Source organism: Miscanthus floridulus, chromosome 7 (genome assembly GCF_019320115.1).
Source record: "Miscanthus floridulus cultivar M001 chromosome 7, ASM1932011v1, whole genome shotgun sequence".
In the NCBI taxonomy this organism is placed as follows: domain Eukaryota; kingdom Viridiplantae; phylum Streptophyta; class Magnoliopsida; order Poales; family Poaceae; genus Miscanthus; species Miscanthus floridulus.
In genome coordinates, this window is record NC_089586.1 from 104,314,273 (window position 1) to 104,333,407 (window position 19,135).

At 43.8% G+C, this 19,135-nt stretch overlaps 1 protein-coding gene across 1 annotated transcript; it reads left to right on the top strand.

The window, feature by feature from the left end:
• The first annotated feature begins 14,345 nt into the window (after positions 1-14,345).
• LOC136464085 (HMG1/2-like protein) lies at positions 14,346-16,003 on the top strand. Its single transcript, XM_066463044.1, has 7 exons — positions 14,346-14,516; positions 14,634-14,723; positions 14,854-14,911; positions 14,999-15,043; positions 15,365-15,442; positions 15,528-15,605; positions 15,714-16,003. Exons 1-7 carry the CDS (start codon positions 14,476-14,478, stop codon positions 15,732-15,734), a joined length of 411 nt encoding a protein of 136 aa, XP_066319141.1. The 5' UTR covers positions 14,346-14,475; the 3' UTR covers positions 15,735-16,003.
• Positions 16,004-19,135: the final 3,132 nt, after the last annotated feature.

Sequence of the window (19,135 nt, forward strand, 5' to 3'; positions counted from 1 at the left end):
AACCAAGTCATGCTTAACCAATCTATTCAATTGTTTCATTCCAACATAACCAAGTCTTCTATGCCATAACCAACCCATACTAGACTTAGTGAACAAGCATGTTGACAATTGAGCTCCACTAGCATTGAAATCAACCAAGTATAGATTCTCATATCTAAAGCCTTTAAAGATCAAATTAGAGACATCTACACTTATGATCTCTACATCATCTACTCCAAATATGCATTTGAATCCAAGATCACACAGTTGAGCCACATTGAAATCAACCAAGTATAGATTCTCATATCTAAAGCCTTTGAAGATCAAATTAGAGACATCTACACTTATGATCTCTACATCATCTACTCCAAATATGCATTTAAATCTAAGATCACACACTTGAGCCATGGATAGCAAATTGAAGTTCAAGCTTTCAACTAGCAACATATTGTATATGCTTATGTCATTAGATATTGCAATCTTACTAAGCCCTTTGACCTTATCTCTGCCATTATCACCAAATGTAATACTATCATAACCATCATTGCCATTGGTATTGATTGAGTTGAACATTCTTGCATCACCAATCATGTGTTGAGTGCACCCACTATCAAGAACTCAATGCCTTCCTCCGACTTTGTAATTGACCTATAAAAAAGATCAATTCTTTTTAGATACCCAAACTTGCTTGGGTCCTTGAAGGTCAGTTACTAAGCTTTTTTTGGCACCCAAATGGCTTTCTTCTTTGAGCCCATCTATGGTACACCAATAAACTTAGCCTTCACACCATTTGTACCCTTAGTAAGCACATAGAAAGAATCAAGCTTAATTAAGGATACATTGGCTTGTGGCTTCTTTTTCATGCACTTTTGCTCTACATGATCAACTTCCTTACAACTAGTGTAAAACCGACCATTGTTCTTCATAAAACTAGTCTTGTGAGGAGCAAAGGTTGATTTGCCTTTCTTGGGGGTATAGCCTAATTCCTCTTTGTAGAGATAAGCTCTTTGGCTATCCAAGCACATAAGCAAGCGGTCCTCACCACCATAGGCTTTAGCCAAGGTGTGATTGAGCTCTTTTACCTCCTTCTTGAGTGTCTCCTTCTCAACCATTAGTGAGGCATCACAAGTGAAACCATCACTAATAGATGAGGTAGAAGTGGATGTGCTACAAGAAGGGTTAGTGGGAACAACAATGATAGGCTTATTAGATGATTCTTTAATTATGTCACATGTTAAGCCTACTTCACATGTTACAACATGCTTCTTCTCATTTTGCTCATTAAGTAGAGATGAATGGGCTTTTTCAAGCTTCCTGTGAACCTTGCCAAGCTCCTCATGGTCTTCCTTTAGACTCTCATGAGATGCAATGAGCTCATAAAAGGCTTGCTTAAGGGCTTTTAGTTCCTTACATATGCTTTTGTATTTCCTTCTCTTAATGTCAAAATGTTCCTTAGCATCATCTAACATATCAAGTAGTTCATCTTTAGTAGGTTCATCATCATCACTATCACTTTCATTTTTATTTTCGTTATCATGTTCCTCATCATCACACTCATCATCGGATAGTACCTTAGTGGCCTTAGCCATGAAGCATGATGGAGTGTCAAAGAGAGAATGCTTCCCATTGATAACAATGTTTGCAAGACCCTTCTTATTGGTGGTCTTATCATCATCACTTGAGGAAGCATCACTATCCCAAGTGACCACATATGAACCACCCTTCTTCTTCTTGAAGGTCATCTTGTCTTTCTTATCTTTCTTTTCCTTCTTTTCCTTCTTGCTCTTCTTGTCCTCATCATCATTGTTGCTATTGTATGGGCATTGAGCAATAAGATGATCCTTGCTTCCACACTTGAAACACCTCCTTGACTCTTCTTTGTTCTTGGATGAAGACTTCTTTCTTCTAGCACGATAGTCTTTCTTCACCATGAACTTGCCAAATCTCTTGACAAAGAGAGCCATCTTCTCATCATCATCATCATCCCATAAGCCATCATATTCACTTGATGTATCTTGCTTGGCCTTCCCCTTAGATGATGTGGCTTTGAATACCACACTCTTCTTCTTGTCACCTTCTTCTCATCTTTCTTCTCCTTCTTTTCTTTCTTCTCATCATCATCTCTATAAGTGTCATCGGTCATCACATCTCCCAACACTTAGTTTGGTGTCATGGTGTCCAAACCACTCCTCACTAGAAAGGTGACCAACATGCCAAACCTAGCGGGTAAGCATCTTAAGAACTTATGAGAGAAGTCCTTGTCCTTCACTTCTTTTCCAAGTGCTTTGAGATTATTGACAAGCACTTGAAGCCTATGGAACATCTTTAGCACACTTTCATCATCCTTCATCTTAAAACTAGCAAACTTCTCCTTGAGGATGTAAGCCTTAGCAGCCTTCTTGACTTGAGTGCCCTCAAATGATTCTTTCAACTTCTTCCAAGCTTCATGAGCCATCTCAATGTTCTTGATTTTCTTAAATGTTCTCTCATCAATAGCACCATGAATGGCACTAAGAGCAATGCCATTATTTTGGAGAAGCACTTCTTCAGCCATGATGGGATTCTCTGAACCGGCTATCTCGATTTTGATCTCCACCACCTTCTACACTCTTCTATTGATTGACTTAATATATGTTGTCATCTTAGCCTTCCAATAAGGATAGTTTGTGCCATCAAACTGGGGAGGCTTCTTGGTGTTGTTGTTTTGAGCCATTTTGACATCGAAGGTTGTTAAACCTCAAATCACGGTGACCATAGCTCTGATACCACTTAAAAGGTCCTAATGGTTAGAGGGGGGGTGTGCCAACCACCAAGTGTATCACTTTGTGCACGTGTGTTAGCATATTTTCACAAACATTTTCAAGGGTGTTAGCACTCCACTAGATCTAAATGCATATGCAATAAGTTAGAACATCTAGTGGCACTTTGATAACTGTATTTTGATATGAGTTTCACCCCTCTTAATAGTATGGCTATTGATCCTAAATGTGATCACACTCACTAAGTATCTTGATCACCAGACCAAAAAGGTCATATCAAATTTCACCATTACCTTAAGCTTTTTGTTTTTCTCTTTCTTCTTTTCCAAATCCAAGCACTTGATCATCACCATGGTCATACCATCATCATAATCTTCATTATTGCTCTACCACTTGGAATAGTGCTACCTATCTCCTGATCACTTAGATAAATTATGTTAGCACTTAGGGTTTTATCAATTCACCAAAACCAAACTAGAGATTTCACCCCCACGAACGAGAAGTCGGGGCCCCACTCAAACTAGCCCGTTAACAGCTCACCGAGCACCATGATTCGTCCATCGAGGAAAACATGGCACGGCTTGGCCCCTCTGTTTTATCGAAATAATGCTTGAGGGAGGACAACCACAAGATGAGTTGACCTGTCGAATGGACCCTTGTTACGCATGGGGGCTCGGGGGAAGGTGGACTCACAAGGGACTGAATACGCGATCGCATAACAATGGCAGATCAATCAGATCCTAGGGAAGGATCAGAATCAAGAGAGATCTTTTCTGACCTCCCAAATCCCACTGCTGTATGCTCCTGAATCCCACAGCCTGCAAAGGAAGATCAAGACCCTCATAATCCTTCCATCCGAAAAAGCCTTCGATGGAGTATCCTACTCCTCTATAGGCTCAGGGGCTACTGTTGGGTATCAGTATTAGGGATACCCAAAAGAAGGAAGCTGATGGCCATGAATGCCAACTTGCCCGAATGATCAAGAGCGTATTTCGGTCTCACCCAACCCCAAAGGTATGGGCACTGACGGTGAGGACCCCACGTCGCCCAACCCCGAGGGTGCGGGCCCAACGTCGCCCGACCCCAAGGGTGCGGGCCTCGTGTCACCCAAATTTGGTCCAATCTAGAACACTTGCTAAAGATATTTAACTCAGTTTGATCCAAGGACAAGCTTCCTCACACCTCATTTCAAGGGTTATCTTATACCATATTGAGTTAAACACTTATAGCTCATTTTCTAGATCAAACACTAGGTTCGCAAGCCCACAACATGTCATATGCTACCACTAGATCAAGTCTAGCATAGAAACAATAATGGTACCATACATGCATCAAATTCATTTTATTTTCATGAATGAGCCTATAAGATGTGAGGAATGACTAGATGCACTAAACAAGTCCTTAGCAAAGGATATATGCCATGCCAATCAACTTTTACCTTGGATTGCTTAAAGGAGAGGCATGTTATATAAGTGGGGGGTGCATCAACACATATTTGAGAAATCCAATATGTTCAACTCATTCCTTAGCTTACAAAACCTTTTCTCATCCAATGTCTTGATGAATATATCAGCAAGTTGATCTTTGGTGCCCACACTCTCAATGCAAATGTCCCCTTTTTGTTGGTGATCTCTTATGAAATGATGATGGACATCAGTGTGCTTTGTTCTTACATGTTGAACCAGATTGTTGGTTAGTTTGATTGCACTCTCATTATCACATAGCAATGGTACTTTTTTAAACTTGATTCCAAAGTCATTCAAGGTAGCCTTCATCCAAAGTATTTGTGCACAACAACTATCGGTGGATGTGTATTCAGCTTTGGCGGTTGATAATGCAACACTATTTTGCTTCTTTGATAACTATAAAACAAGTGATTTTTTCAATAATTGACATGTGCCTGAGGTGCTCTTTCTTTCAACCTTGCATCCCACATAATCCGAGTCGGAGTAACCAACTAGCTCAAACTTTGCTCCTTTGGGATACCACAAACCAATATTTTATGTATGCTTCAAGTATCTCAATATTCTCTTTGTAGACTTCAAATGACTTTCTCTTGGTGAGGCTTTAAATCTTGCACACATGCACACACTAAACATGACATCTGGCCTTGATGCGGTTATATAGAGTAGGCTTCTAATCATAGACCGATATAACTTTTGATCCACTATGTTGCCACTTGCATCACTATCCAAATTGCCATTTATTTCCATTGGTGTACTAATGGCCTTTGCTTCATTCATGCCAAACTTCTTGAGCATGTCTTTTATGTACTTACCTTCACTCACAAATATACCATTCTTCAATTATTTAATTTGAAGACCAAGGAAGTAACTCAACTCAACAATCATGGACATCTCAAACTCATTAGCCACTATTTTTCCAAACTCTTTACAAAAGTTTTGATTGGTTGATCCAAATATGATGTCATCAACATACATTTGCAACACAAACAAGTCCTTTCCAATATTCTTGGTGAAAAAAGTGGTGTCAACCTTGTCTATTATGAACCCTTTTGAGAGTAGGAAATCCCTCAACCTCTCATAGCATGCTCTAGGTGCTTGTTTCAAGCCATACAATGCCTTCTTCAACTTGTACACATGGTTGGGTTTCTTATCATCTTCAAAACCAAGAGGTTGCTCAACATATACTTCTTCATTGATGTAGCCATTTAGAAATGCACTCTTGACATCCATTTGATAGAGCTTGATGTTGTGGGCACAGGCATAGGCTAGCAAGATTTTAATTGCTTCCAATCTAGCAATCGAGGCATATGTTTCTCCAAAGTCAAGACCTTCAACTTGTGTATAGCCTTGTGATACCAATCTTGCTTTGTTCCTTACTACTATCCCATCTTGATCTCGCTTGTTTCTATAGACCCATTTCGTTCCAATCACATTGTGGTTCTTTGGTCTTTCCACTAATTTCCATACTTGATTTCTTGTGAAGTTGTTTAATTCTTCATACATAGCATTCACCCAATCAACATCCTTCAATGCTTCTTCTATCTTCTTTGGTTCAATGGATGACATAAATAAGAAATGCTCATAAAATGATGTCAATCTTGATCTAATTTGCACACCTCTAGAAATATCTTCAATTATAGTGTCCAATAGATGATCTCTTACAATATTAGTTGGTTGGAGTATTGAAACTTAATTGCTTGCACTTGCTTGATCATTGGGCTGAGATGATGTACTAGCCACTTGATCTTGATCATTGTCATGAGAGCCACTTGTACTTGCTTGATTAGTATCAACTTGCACATTTGAGTTAGAGAGCACTTGCACTTGATCATCTTCATCATCATTCACTTGTCTAGGCCTTAATTTACCAACATCCATGGTCTTCATGGCATTTGAAAGTTAAATACCTCTAACATCTTCCAAGTTCTCATTCTCATATTAGAAACCCTTGGTTTCATCAAATTCAACATCATGCACTTCTTCAAGAGTATCACTTTCCAAATTCCAAACTCTATATGCTTTGCTAGCAGTGGAGTATCCAAGTAAGAACCCTTCATCACATTTCTTGTTAAACTTGCCTAATCTAGTGTCTTTCTTCAAGATATAGCGTTTGCAACTAAAGACCAAAAAATATGTAATGTTGGGCTTTCTACCATTCAAGAGCTCATAGGGTGTCTTCTCTTTTAATGGGTGACAATACAAGCGATTGCTACAATAGCAAGTCATGTTGATAGCTTCGGCCCAAAAGGATCAACTCACATTGCACTCACTAAGCATAGACCTTGCCATATCAATGAGTGTTCTATTCTTCCTCTCAACAAGGCTATTTGATTATAGAGTGTACTTGGCCGAGAGTTGATGTCTAGTTCCAAACTCATCACATAACTCATCAATTTTAGTGTTCTTGAACTCACTACCATTGTCACTTGTAACCATCTTGATGGTTGTTTCAAACTCATTGTGTATGCCCTTGACAAATGATTTGAATGTTGTAAATACATCACTCTTGTCCACTAGAAAGAATACCCAAGTGTATCTTGTATAGTCATCTACTATCACAAAGCCATATTTGTTTTCACCAATGCTAGTGTATTATGTTGGCCCAAATAAATCCATGTGTAAGAACTCAAATGCTTTACTAGTGCTCATCATGCTTTTCTTAGGATGGGTGTTTCCAACTTGTTTGCCAGCTTGACAAGAGCTACAAAGCTTATCCTTCTCAAACACAACATCTTTCAAGCCTCTAACCAAGTCATGCTTAACCAATCTATTCAATTGTTTCATTCCAACATAACCAAGTCTTCTATGCCATAACCAACCCATACTAGACTTAGTGAACAAGCATGTTGACAATTGAGCTCCACTAGCATTGAAATCAACCAATTATAGATTCTCATATCTAAAGCCTTTAAAGATCAAATTAGAGACATCTACACTTATGATCTCTACATCATCTACTCCAAATATGTATTTGAATCCAAGATCACACAGTTGAGCCACATTGAAATCAACCAAGTATAGATTCTCATATCTAAAGCCTTTGAAGATCAAATTAGAGACATCTACACTTATGATCTCTACATCATCTACTCCAAATATGCATTTAAATCTAAGATCACACACTTGAGCCATGGATAGCAAATTGAAGTTCAAGCTTTCAACTAGCAACATATTGTATATGCTTATGTCATTAGATATTGCAATCTTACTAAGCCCTTTGACCTTATCTCTGCCATTATCACCAAATGTAATACTATCATAACCATCATTGCCATTGGTATTGATTGAGTTGAACATTCTTGCATCACCAATCATGTGTTGAGTGCACCCACTATCAAGAACTCAATGCCTTCCTCCGACTTTGTAATTGACCTATAAAAAAAGATCAATTCTTTTTAGATACCCAAACTTGCTTGGGTCCTTGAAGGTCAGTTACTAAGCTTTTTTTGGCACCCAAATGGCTTTCTTCTTTGAGCCCATCTATGGTACACCAATAAACTTAGCCTTCACACCATTTGTACCCTTAGTAAGCACATAGAAAGAATCAAGCTTAATTAAGGATACATTGGCTTGTGGCTTCTTTTTCATGCACTTTTGCTCTACATGATCAACTTCCTTACAACTAGTGTAAAACCGACCATTGTTCTTCATAAAACTAGTCTTGTGAGGAGCAAAGGTTGATTTGCCTTTCTTGGGGGTATAGCCTAATTCCTCTTTGTAGAGATAAGCTCTTTGGCTATCCAAGCACATAAGCAAGTGGTCCTCACCACCATAGGCTTTAGCCAAGGTGTGATTGAGCTCTTTTACCTCCTTCTTGAGTGTCTCCTTCTCAACCATTAGTGAGGCATCACAAGTGAAACCATCACTAATAGATGAGGTAGAAGTGGATGTGCTACAAGAAGGGTTAGTGGGAACAACAATGATAGGCTTATTTGATGATTCTTTAATTATGTCACATGTTAAGCCTACTTCACATGTTACAACATGCTTCTTCTCATTTTGCTCATTAAGTAGAGATGAATGGGCTTTTTCAAGCTTCCTGTGAACCTTGCCAAGCTCCTCATGGTCTTCCTTTAGACTCTCATGAGATGCAATGAGCTCATAAAAGGCTTGCTTAAGGGCTTTTAGTTCCTTACATATGCTTTTGTATTTCCTTCTCTTAATGTCAAAATGTTCCTTAGCATCATCTAACATATCAAGTAGTTCATCTTTAGTAGGTTCATCATCATCACTATCACTTTCATTTTTATTTTCGTTATCATGTTCCTCATCATCACACTCATCATCGGATAGTACCTTAGTGGCCTTAGCCATGAAGCATGATGGAGTGTCAAAGAGAGAATGCTTCCCATTGATAGCAATGTTTGCAAGACCCTTCTTATTGGTGGTCTTATCATCATCACTTGAGGAAGCATCACTATCCCAAGTGACCACATATGAACCACCCTTCTTCTTCTTGAAGGTCATCTTGTCTTTCTTATCTTTCTTTTCCTTCTTTTCCTTCTTGCTCTTCTTGTCCTCATCATCATTGTTGCTATTGTATGGGCATTGAGCAATAAGATGATCCTTGCTTCCACACTTGAAACACCTCCTTGACTCTTCTTTGTTCTTGGATGAAGACTTCTTTCTTCTAGCACGATAGTCTTTCTTCACCATGAACTTGCCAAATCTCTTGACAAAGAGAGCCATCTTCTCATCATCATCATCATCCCATAAGCCATCATATTCACTTGATGTATCTTGCTTGGCCTTCCCCTTAGATGATGTGGCTTTGAATACCACACTCTTCTTCTTGTCACCTTCTTCTCATCTTTCTTCTCCTTCTTTTCTTTCTTCTCATCATCATCTCTATAAGTGTCATCGGTCATCACATCTCCCAACACTTGGTTTGGTGTCATGGTGTCCAAACCACTCCTCACTAGAAAGGTGACCAACATGCCAAACCTAGCGGGTAAGCATCTTAAGAACTTATGAGAGAAGTCCTTGTCCTTCACTTCTTTTCCAAGTGCTTTGAGATTATTGACAAGCACTTGAAGCCTATGGAACATCTTTAGCACACTTTCATCATCCTTCATCTTAAAACTAGCAAACTTCTCCTTGAGGATGTAAGCCTTAGCAGCCTTCTTGACTTGAGTGCCCTCAAATGATTCTTTCAACTTCTTCCAAGCTTCATGAGCCATCTCAATGTTCTTGATTTTCTTAAATGTTCTCTCATCAATAGCACCATGAATGGCACTAAGAGCAATGCCATTATTTTGGAGAAGCACTTCTTCAGCCATGATGGGATTCTCTGAACCGGCTATCTCGATTTTGATCTCCACCACCTTCTACACTCTTCTATTGATTGACTTAATATATGTTGTCATCTTAGCCTTCCAATAAGGATAGTTTGTGCCATCAAACTGGGGAGGCTTCTTGGTGTTGTTGTTTTGAGCCATTTTGACATCGAAGGTTGTTAAACCTCAAATCACGGTGACCATAGCTCTGATACCACTTAAAAGGTCCTAATGGTTAGAGGGGGGGGTGAATAGCCTATAAAATTTTCTACAATAACACTAAATAAAATGGTTAGACAATTATAAGACGAAGCAAATGTTACGCTAGCCTACTAAAATGCAAGCCATCTACCATAATTCTAGTCTCTATGATCTCTAGGCACACAAAGGCTATGTCACTACACTAAGTTAGTGAGCTCTCAATGACTAATTAAAGAGACTCATTAACTACTAGATCTGACACAAGCTAGCTTTCAGAACTAATTACACTAAAGAGCTTAGCTACACTATGAATATAAATACACAAGTGATTAAGATGTTTATACCGCCGTGTAGAGAGGTGTGCCAATCACAAGATGAATCCAATCAATTACAATAGAGTCCCAGTGACAAGAGGTGACACAATGATTTTTCACCGAGGTTCACTTGCTTGTCGGCAAGCTACTCCCCATTATGCCGATACACTCACTTGGAGGTTCATGCGTTAATTGGCATCACATGCCAAACCCTCAATAGGGTGCCGCACAACCAACACAAGATGAGGATCACATAAGCCATGAGCAATCCAATAGGGTACCTTTTGGCTCTCCGCTGGGGAAAGGTCAAGAACCCTTCATAATCACCACGATCGGAGCCGGAGATAAGCACCTTCCTCTGCTCGATGATCCTCGCTACACCAAGCCATCTAGGTGGTGCCAACCACCAAGAGTAACAAGCAAAATCTATAACGAAACATGAATACCAAGTGCCTCTAGATGTAATCACTCAAGCAATGCACTTGGATTCACTCCCAATCTCATAAAGATGATCAATCTATGATAGAGATTAATGGGATGGCTTTGGCTAAGCTCACAAGGTTGCTATATCAATGCAAATGGCCAAGAGGGTGAGCTTGAGCTGGCCATGGGGCTTAAATAGAAGCCCCCATGAAATAAAGCCATTGGGCTCTCACTACAGCCCAACTCGGGGCGACCAGATGCACCGATCAGATGTGATTGGACGTATGCCTTAGCATCCGATCATCTAATGCCGTCTATGTGTCACACCCGTTTCAAATGCTAGCCGCGCGATGCCAATGGCTAGTAGCTGTTCTCACGCGCTTTAAGTCACGACCGGATGCGCCATCGCGCAGACTGGATGCGCCGGTGCCAAGTTAGCCATGCGTGCGTGCCACTACTACGCCGTGATCGGACGCTCTGCTGAGATGACCGGACGCATCTATGCCTAGGGCCTGGTCACTTCCAAAAAGGTTCTAGAGCGGCCAAATCATGATCGGACGCGTCCGGTGCATCTCGACCAAACCCTTCACTACGTCCGGTGCAATACCCTAGGTTACACTGCCTTGGCCTCTACTGACCGGACTCACAAGCCTATGTCCGGTCACTACGAGAGCAGCGTCCAGTCACTAAAAACAGTGACAATTACCTCCTTTCCTTCACTAACTTCTCCATCCTTACTCAAATGTGCCAGCCATCAAGTGTATCACTTTGTGCACGTGTGTTAGCATATTTTCACAAACATTTTCAAGGGTGTTAGCACTCCACTAGATCTAAATGCATATGCAATAAGTTAGAACATCTAGTGGCACTTTGATAACTGTATTTCGATACGAGTTTTACCTCTCTTAATAGTATGGCTATTGATCCTAAATGTGATCACACTCACTAAGTATCTTGATCATCAGACCAAAAAGGCCATATCAAATTTCACCATTACCTTAAGCTTTTTGTTTTTCTCTTTCTTCTTTTCCAAATCCAAACACTTGATCATCACCATGGTCATACCATCATCATGATCTTCATCATTGCTCTGCCACTTGGAATAGTGCTACCTATCTCCTGATCACTTAGATAAAATAGGTTAGCACTTAGGGTTTTATCAATTCACTAAAACCAAACTAGAGATTTCACCCCCACGAACAAGAAGTCGAGGCCCCACTCGAACTAGCCCGTTAACAGCTCATCGAGCACCATGATTCGTCCATCGAGGAAAACATGGCACGGCTCGACCCCTCTATTTTATCGAAAAAAACGCTTGAGGGAGGACAACCACAAGACAAGTTGACCCCTCGACTGGACCCTTGTTATGCGTGGGGGCTCGGGGGAAGGTGGACTCACAAGGGACTAAATATGCGGTCGCATAACAATGGTAGATCGATCAGATCCTAGGGAAGGATCAGAATCAAGAGAGATCTTTTCTGACCTCCCAAATCCCGCAGCTGTATGCTCCCGAATCCCATAGCCTGCAAAGGAAGATCAAGACCCTCAGAATCCTTCCATCCGAAAAAGCCTTCGATGGAGTATCCTACTCCTCTATAGGCTCGGGGCCACTGTTGGGTATTAGTATTAGGGATACCTAGAAGAAGGAAGCTAATAGCCACGAACGCCAACTTGCCCGAATGATCATGAGCGTATTTCGATCTCACCCAACCCCAAAGGTACGGGCACTAACGGTGAGGACCCCACGTCACCCAACCCCGAGGGTGCGAGCCCAACGTCGCCTGACCCCAAGGGTGTGGGCCCCGTGTCGCCCAACCCCAGGGATGCGGGCTCCATCTCGCCTGATCCTGAGGGCGCATGCTTTGTCTCGCCAAGCCCCGAGGGTAGGGATGACAATGGGGCAGATTTAGATCGGGTGGAGTCTCTGTGCACCCAAACCCAAAACCCAAAATCAAAACCCAAAACCGCACCGAACATCGATTCGAGTGATAATCCGTCCCCAAAACCGAACCCGCGGATACCCGAAACCCGAATGGATACCCAAAACCCGCTTTGTATGGCAACATAGTAAGAGAAATAAGGACTTTCTATAAACATATGCATGATATATACACATATTCACATGTATAAACAAGAGGCAACAAATAATAAATATTTTCATGAGTCAACTTAGAATAAATTTAATAATATAAGTAAACAAGTTATTATTAGCATATTATAAAACATGAGTTTTAATTCCAAATGATTTATTTCGGATATCCATTGGATATCCACGGGTGGAAAACCAAACCCGAAACTGAACCCGATTGATTTCGGGGCCCCAAACCCAAAAACTGTGGGTAAGAAATCATCCCCGAACTTGAACCCGAACCCGCAAGACCCGAAACCCACGGATATCCGACCCGAAACTGCCCTGTTGCCATCCTTGCCCGAGGACACGGGCTCCATCTCGCTCGACCCCTCAGGCGCGGACTTCGCCTCGCCAGACCCTTCGAGGGGGATTCCGCCTCGCCCAACGGGGTCCGTACCGCTCCAAACCACTACGGGTCTAAGGGTATGAGCCTAGGGTTAAACTTTTGACGCCATAAAGGGAGTAGGCGTGTCTTGACGTGACCCACGACCTTAATGGGCCATACCTGAGGACTCACGTAGCCAACAGTGTCGAGCGTGCCAGCGCTGTGCTACCTAATCCCTGTACGACTCCCAATGGGGATGTCTGCTAACCATGCCGCCTGCCAGGACGGAATGGAATGCCACGACCGGCTGACGATGCCCGTGTATAGCGCCGGTGATGAACAGGGCCACGACGTGGAGCCATCCCCGTTACCGTCTACAGGACCGACGGGACCCGCGTAAAGGATATGAAGGACACCGCGACTCCGCGAGCCTTCTTCCTCCTAGCTTTCCTCTCTCTCTCACTCTCTCTTTCTCTCGTGTAACGTGCGCCTTCCCCTTCATCTATAAAAGAGAAAGCAGGACGTCCCACGAAGGACACGACAAAAAAACACGCTAAGACACTCAGACGTCTAGACGCCTGCACACAACAACAACGCTGAAGGGATAACGAATTCAACTAGACTCAACTGCATTCGATCCTTCCATCAGAGACTTGTGACCTTCTCCTTCTCTCGCCTGTTTGTAACCCCTACTACAAACAAGTGCTGGTAGCACAAGCAGCCTTAAACTAGACGTAGGGATATTCCGCCCAAATCAATATAAACCCTTGTGTTCTCTGAGTACACCATCCGGATCAGACGCGCAAACACAAATTTACTAGTCGACGGTTCGAAACATTGACAATTATATTATGCATAAAAAGTGATATCTTGACAATTGGACCAGAGAAATTTATATCTCACCACTTTAGTTGGCAAGCAGATATATTTCTGCAATTTTTTTTGCTAAAAGTGAATGTGAAAATAGAAAATTGAAAAGAAACATATTTAGAGAACATCCATTAAAACACTAGCATGACTTTTCCAACTAGCTTGTTTGGATACACTCGTATACATCTCAATCTTCGTATGTTAGAGTAGATTGGGGTGAAAAATAAATTAAGTTTTGCTCTAATCCACTTCAGCATGTATATTGAGGTAGATACCAGTGCTTCCATCAGTGAAATGTTTATATTGCTAATAGCAGTAGTAGGAATTACCTCAGTAAAAAGATAGTAGTAGTAGAAATAATAATAGTACTGTTTGGGCAAGCCGCAAGCGGGTAAGCAGAATCATGGCCCAGCACAACGTTAGCGTAACGGGCCCTAAGCAGCTTTTGATTCCCAGTGAGCCCAGTACACGTCCCGCTTCCCAAACGTTCCGGTCCCTGTCACGATCCACCAAAAGCAACCACGCGTCGCGAATGCTGCACCCACCCGGTCCCGCCCGCGCCCCTGCTTTTCCCGTTCGTTCACGCACACCCACGCGGCCGCGGCCACGCACCGCACAAACGCGCTCCCCCACCCAAAAGGTAAAACCAACCACCAGTCACCCTCCGCCTCCGCTGCCGATTCGAAAGGCCCCCCGTCCTGTCCCCTCGCAAAACCCTAGCTCCAGCCACCATGAAGGGCAAGGCCGACACCTCCAAGAAGGACGAGGGCAGGTAGGATCGATCTCCGCGCCTTGCGCTGGTCCTGTAGCGGAACGATGGTTCCTCTTTTCCTTGTGATGGCTGGGCGGTGCTCTTGGTTAAGCTTTTGTGCGGTTGTTGTTGTTGCAGGCTCCGGGCCGGCGGGGGCGCCGGGAAGCGCAAGAAGGCCGCCGCCAGCGGCAAGCCCAAGCGCCCGCCCTCCGCCTTCTTCGTCTTCATGTGAGTTCTCGCTGCCTCGGCGAGTCATTTTACTCAGATCTCTAGATCTATTCTCTATTTTTGTTAAGAGTTTGTGGATCCCCCCCATTATTGAGCGTGCAGCGTGCTGTGGCGTTTGTTTGCTTTTCAGGTCTGAATTCAGGCAGGAGTACCAGGCGCAGCACCCTGGCAACAAGAGCGTTGGGGCCGTGAGTCACCTTGCACTCTGTTCTCCCTTTATTTATTTTTCTTCTGTGCGTTTGCAGATGTCTTATTTGTTCGTGTTGGTGGATCAGGTGAGCAAGGCAGCAGGAGAAAAGTGGCGTGCTATGTCAGAGCAAGTGAGTAGATCTCATACCCAGATCGACTTTGTGTTTATATTCAGATTTATATATATCTATTGCGCGTGTCCTTAATCGTTGTTTTTAGCTCGACATGGGTGATTATGCACAATGTTGAGGTTTATTTGGTTGGATAGGGCTAGTATTACCTCTCGAAACGAGAAAAAGAAAACAGAGTAGAATCCAGTTATAACCAAAGAGTTAAATTAAACGCCCATATTGAATTGTCAAAGTAACGGATAGCATATCTCTCAAAGCACACGCACTCTTTTTTCAGTGACTAATGTGTATGCCTGTTGTTCTGTAACAAACAATCATTAGGAGAAGCAACCATATGTGGACCAAGCTGGGCAGAAGAAGCAGGACTATGAGAAGACTAAGGCGAACTTTGATAAGAAGGTAATCTTCGATCTGTGGTGCATGCTCAACTGTGAAGTCTTTTTTAGTTTGTTATGCCATAATTTGAGTAATCCATTTCCTTTAGGCGAGCACAAGCTCAAAGAAGGCTAAGACTGAGGATGACGATGGCTCAAAGTCCGAGGTCGATGACGAGGATGACGAGGTACAGAAAATTAATCTATTTTCTGGATAACATTTCTTCATTGCCAATGATATTTGCCTATTTAGTTGTGCTAACAAATAATTATTCTGTTTGATTTGCTCTCTGCAGGAAAATGATGGTGATGAGTAAATACTGTCTCCGCGGTCATGAGATAGCAAATCGAGTGTTAGGTCCCCAATTAGCTTGCCGGTTTGCTATCTTTAATGTTAAGTTGTTTGGAACAGGTGTTCATTAAGGGGATCTATTAGTTTCGTGAGGTTGTTAGTTTAGTGCATTAGCAAAGAAAAAGCCGAATGCTGCTAGCTGTTCTGTTGCTTTTCTTTTGCTAACCACTTGTGTCACAACTTTCTGTACCTGTTTCATTGACTAATCTAGTGACTAGTCAGTTATTGGTTTAATGTTTTGTTTTGGTTTTATATATATATATTTTTTTTGCATTTCGCGCGCCCTATGGAAGTTGAGGTGATCTGTTCCTTATGAATGCTGAATAACTGCTTGTGGTTCGTTTCATTTCAGTGAGTTTGTTTGTGACTCGGTTAATTTACTTGACTTTATTTGCGACTTGGTTAATTTGTGTGTATATCGGTCCAGTTAGCTTTTTGTATATATATGCATGATGGGAATTTTGTTGATGTTTCCTGAGATAACCAAGTTCACTTGTTTCGTGATAAACTGCTGGAAATTTGCCGCCATTTTCTTAGATAATCAAATTCACGTGTTTCTCTTCGTGAACTGCTAGAAATGAATTTATAGGCTACACTCATTGCAACAGTTTGATACGTATACTTGAGAACAATTTGTTCTACAAGGCCGGTTGCTATTGTTCAGGATTGACATGCATCAACATTTAGTGAATGCAATTTGGTAGCTGTGAATTGATTTTTGTGATTTATGAGAACCGAAAACTATTGATCAGTTGATAACAATCTGACCGGAGAAACCCTGTTGACCACAATCTGTAGACAGTTACGTCGATAAAGTACCAAATGCTGCTGAGGCAGGAAGCTAGGAGCAAGGAGCTATTTGGTTGGTTGATTTTTTGGTGCGATCCGATCCCACCGTTATCAGATTACTTTACTTTTTGGTTGTTTCATGCACCATCGTTGGCGATAGCAGATTGCGCTCGTGTGATATGGCCAACCAAACAAGGACCAGTTTCCAAAAAAAAAAAAAAAAAAAACCCCAACCAAACAAGGACCGCAATCATCGATTCTCTTCCCGTTGGCCCTCCGTATCTACTCCATTTCCATTAACGTTGTCGTGGTGGAACCAAACATCATCTAGGAGTTTAGCCGAACGTAGCGGAGATCGTTCATTTGTTCTATCTTCTGAAATGCATGTCGCTGCTGACACGGATCGTTCTATCTTCTCAAACAAGCGCTCCATATTTCTGGACTAAAAGTTGAGTAAATTGCACTTTGGAACCTTGTATCTCTCCAACCAGGCCGATTTATAGTTTGGCACTTTAAGCAAAGTTGTAGATATCGCGTAGCTCTACAACATTTGTTACTACTTCTTGTGCCAAAACTAAATGGATTCAGAGTTAAGAGGGGATGAAAATTGATGTTTTTGTGTATTTTTGCGGTAGTATTAGTTCCTTCCTTCAGGTTTGAGAAAGGAATGGCGTCGTGGCCGACCACAGCCAGGAGAGCGACGCCGCTTGGCTCCTCTGTGCTGGCCTCGCTTGCCACCGGCTCCTCTGTGCTGCCCTCGCTTGCCACCTCACCCCCATGTGCATGAATACAGAGACTCGAGCTCCCCTGCCCTGTCCACTCTCTCCCTCTCCCTTCCCCATCCGCCGCCGTCACCCTGCTCCTCTCCTCCTCCTTCCTCCAGCTGCTCTGCCCGCCGCTGCTGGCCACAGCAGGGCCGCAGCCAGGCACCGCGCCACCTCCTCGCCGTGCTGCCTCGTCCTCCAGCCGGTCGCTCTCAGCCACGGTCGTACCCGGCCGCTGTCTGCCGCCCGGCCTCGCGACGCCGTCGTGCTCGACCACGTCTACGCCGCCAGCCTAGAGCCGAGGCCCCGCGACGTTGACCCGGAACGGCCACCAGCCTACCTCGACATTGCGCCATCACCGCGGCCTCGCCTCGTCGCGCCTCGTCGTCCCCTGCACCGAGCCCAGCCGGCCGCAACTGGGAGTTGCCGAGCCCGGCCAGTCGCGGCCTGGCCACGGCGTCATCCGGCGTCGGGCACCGGGTGGCGGCGCTAGCGCTCGGCGACCCCCGGGCGGGGTCTCCGGGGCTGACGGGGCGGCTGGACCCAGCGCTGGGCCGGCTGTCCGCGCTCACCGAGCTCTCGCTCGTGCCCGGGCGCGTCGAGGGGGAGCTCCCGGCGTCGCTTGCGTCGTGCTCGAATCTCCGCTTCCTGGAGGTCAACAAGAACCTCTAGGCTCGGAGTCCTGCTGCGCGGTAGGCTCGGAGGCGCAAACAGCTGTCCGAGCCTGAGGCTCCTCGCTCTCCGCCCGCGCCGCCTCCGGCTACGTGGATAGGTACGTCGACTGTTTGACACCGCCTGAACTGTTTAGGACTTATATGGACCGAATTAAGTAGATTGGAGAGTTAAGAGTACAATTTCATAGTTTAGGGGACCCAGACAAAATCAGCCAAATAATTTAAAGACCGGCCGTGCAATTTACTCCTAAAAGTTCATAGCAACTACTGTGCATATGAGCCCAATCGGCCTGGCTAGCATATCTAGAACTTGGCCCATCTCTGCCTAATAAAACCTGAGCCAAAAAACGCGCAATCTATTGGGCCACGTCGCCCACTATTTCTTAGCCGTCCGATTCCTGTGGCGTTGTTGATGAAACCGTTAATCTCAGTCGTCCAGCTCGCCCACCTCGAGCCTTCGCGAACCCTCCGTTCCTTACATCACTCGCAACGCTACACTGGCTCGCTAGGGGCAACGAGTGGGCACGGCGGCGCGGGAGAGCAAGGCCGCAGGGTCACGGACAGGTTGCGCTCTCCGTCTCTTCTCGCTCGCATGGCCCTCCTCTACTGCCACCGTCGCCATGCCTCCGCAGCTCCTCTGTCCCTTCATAACGGTTGATGAGCTTCCTCGTGTGCTCGCGAACCACCCCGACCCTTTAGGCCACGTTAGTTTGACCGGGAACTAACTTCAGGACGGATTTCTAGCCGGATCAGTTACTTTAATTTATATAAGGTTTTACTACCCGAATTGATTCCTGGCCTTATAATACCTTAACCGAACGAGTCCTTAATCAGTAGCCAACGGAGACGGATTGGGCACTACCCCAAAATCCGTCAACAGCGCCGCCACCATGTGCTTCGCCGCAGGTAGCTTCGGGTCTGCGGCGACCTCCGGGTCTTGGGACTGACCAGGCACGTGTGCCGATCGCGGCTATTGGCGCAACCGCCGCGTGCTGCGCTCAGGCGCTCGTTGAGATCTGGCCGAGAAGATTTATTTTTTCTACATATTAAGATAAACCATAGAAGGGGTACAATTATCAATGGACATGCTGAAATGTTTAGTGGCCGGCCAAATCTCTTGGTTTTAGACTCGCCTCCGA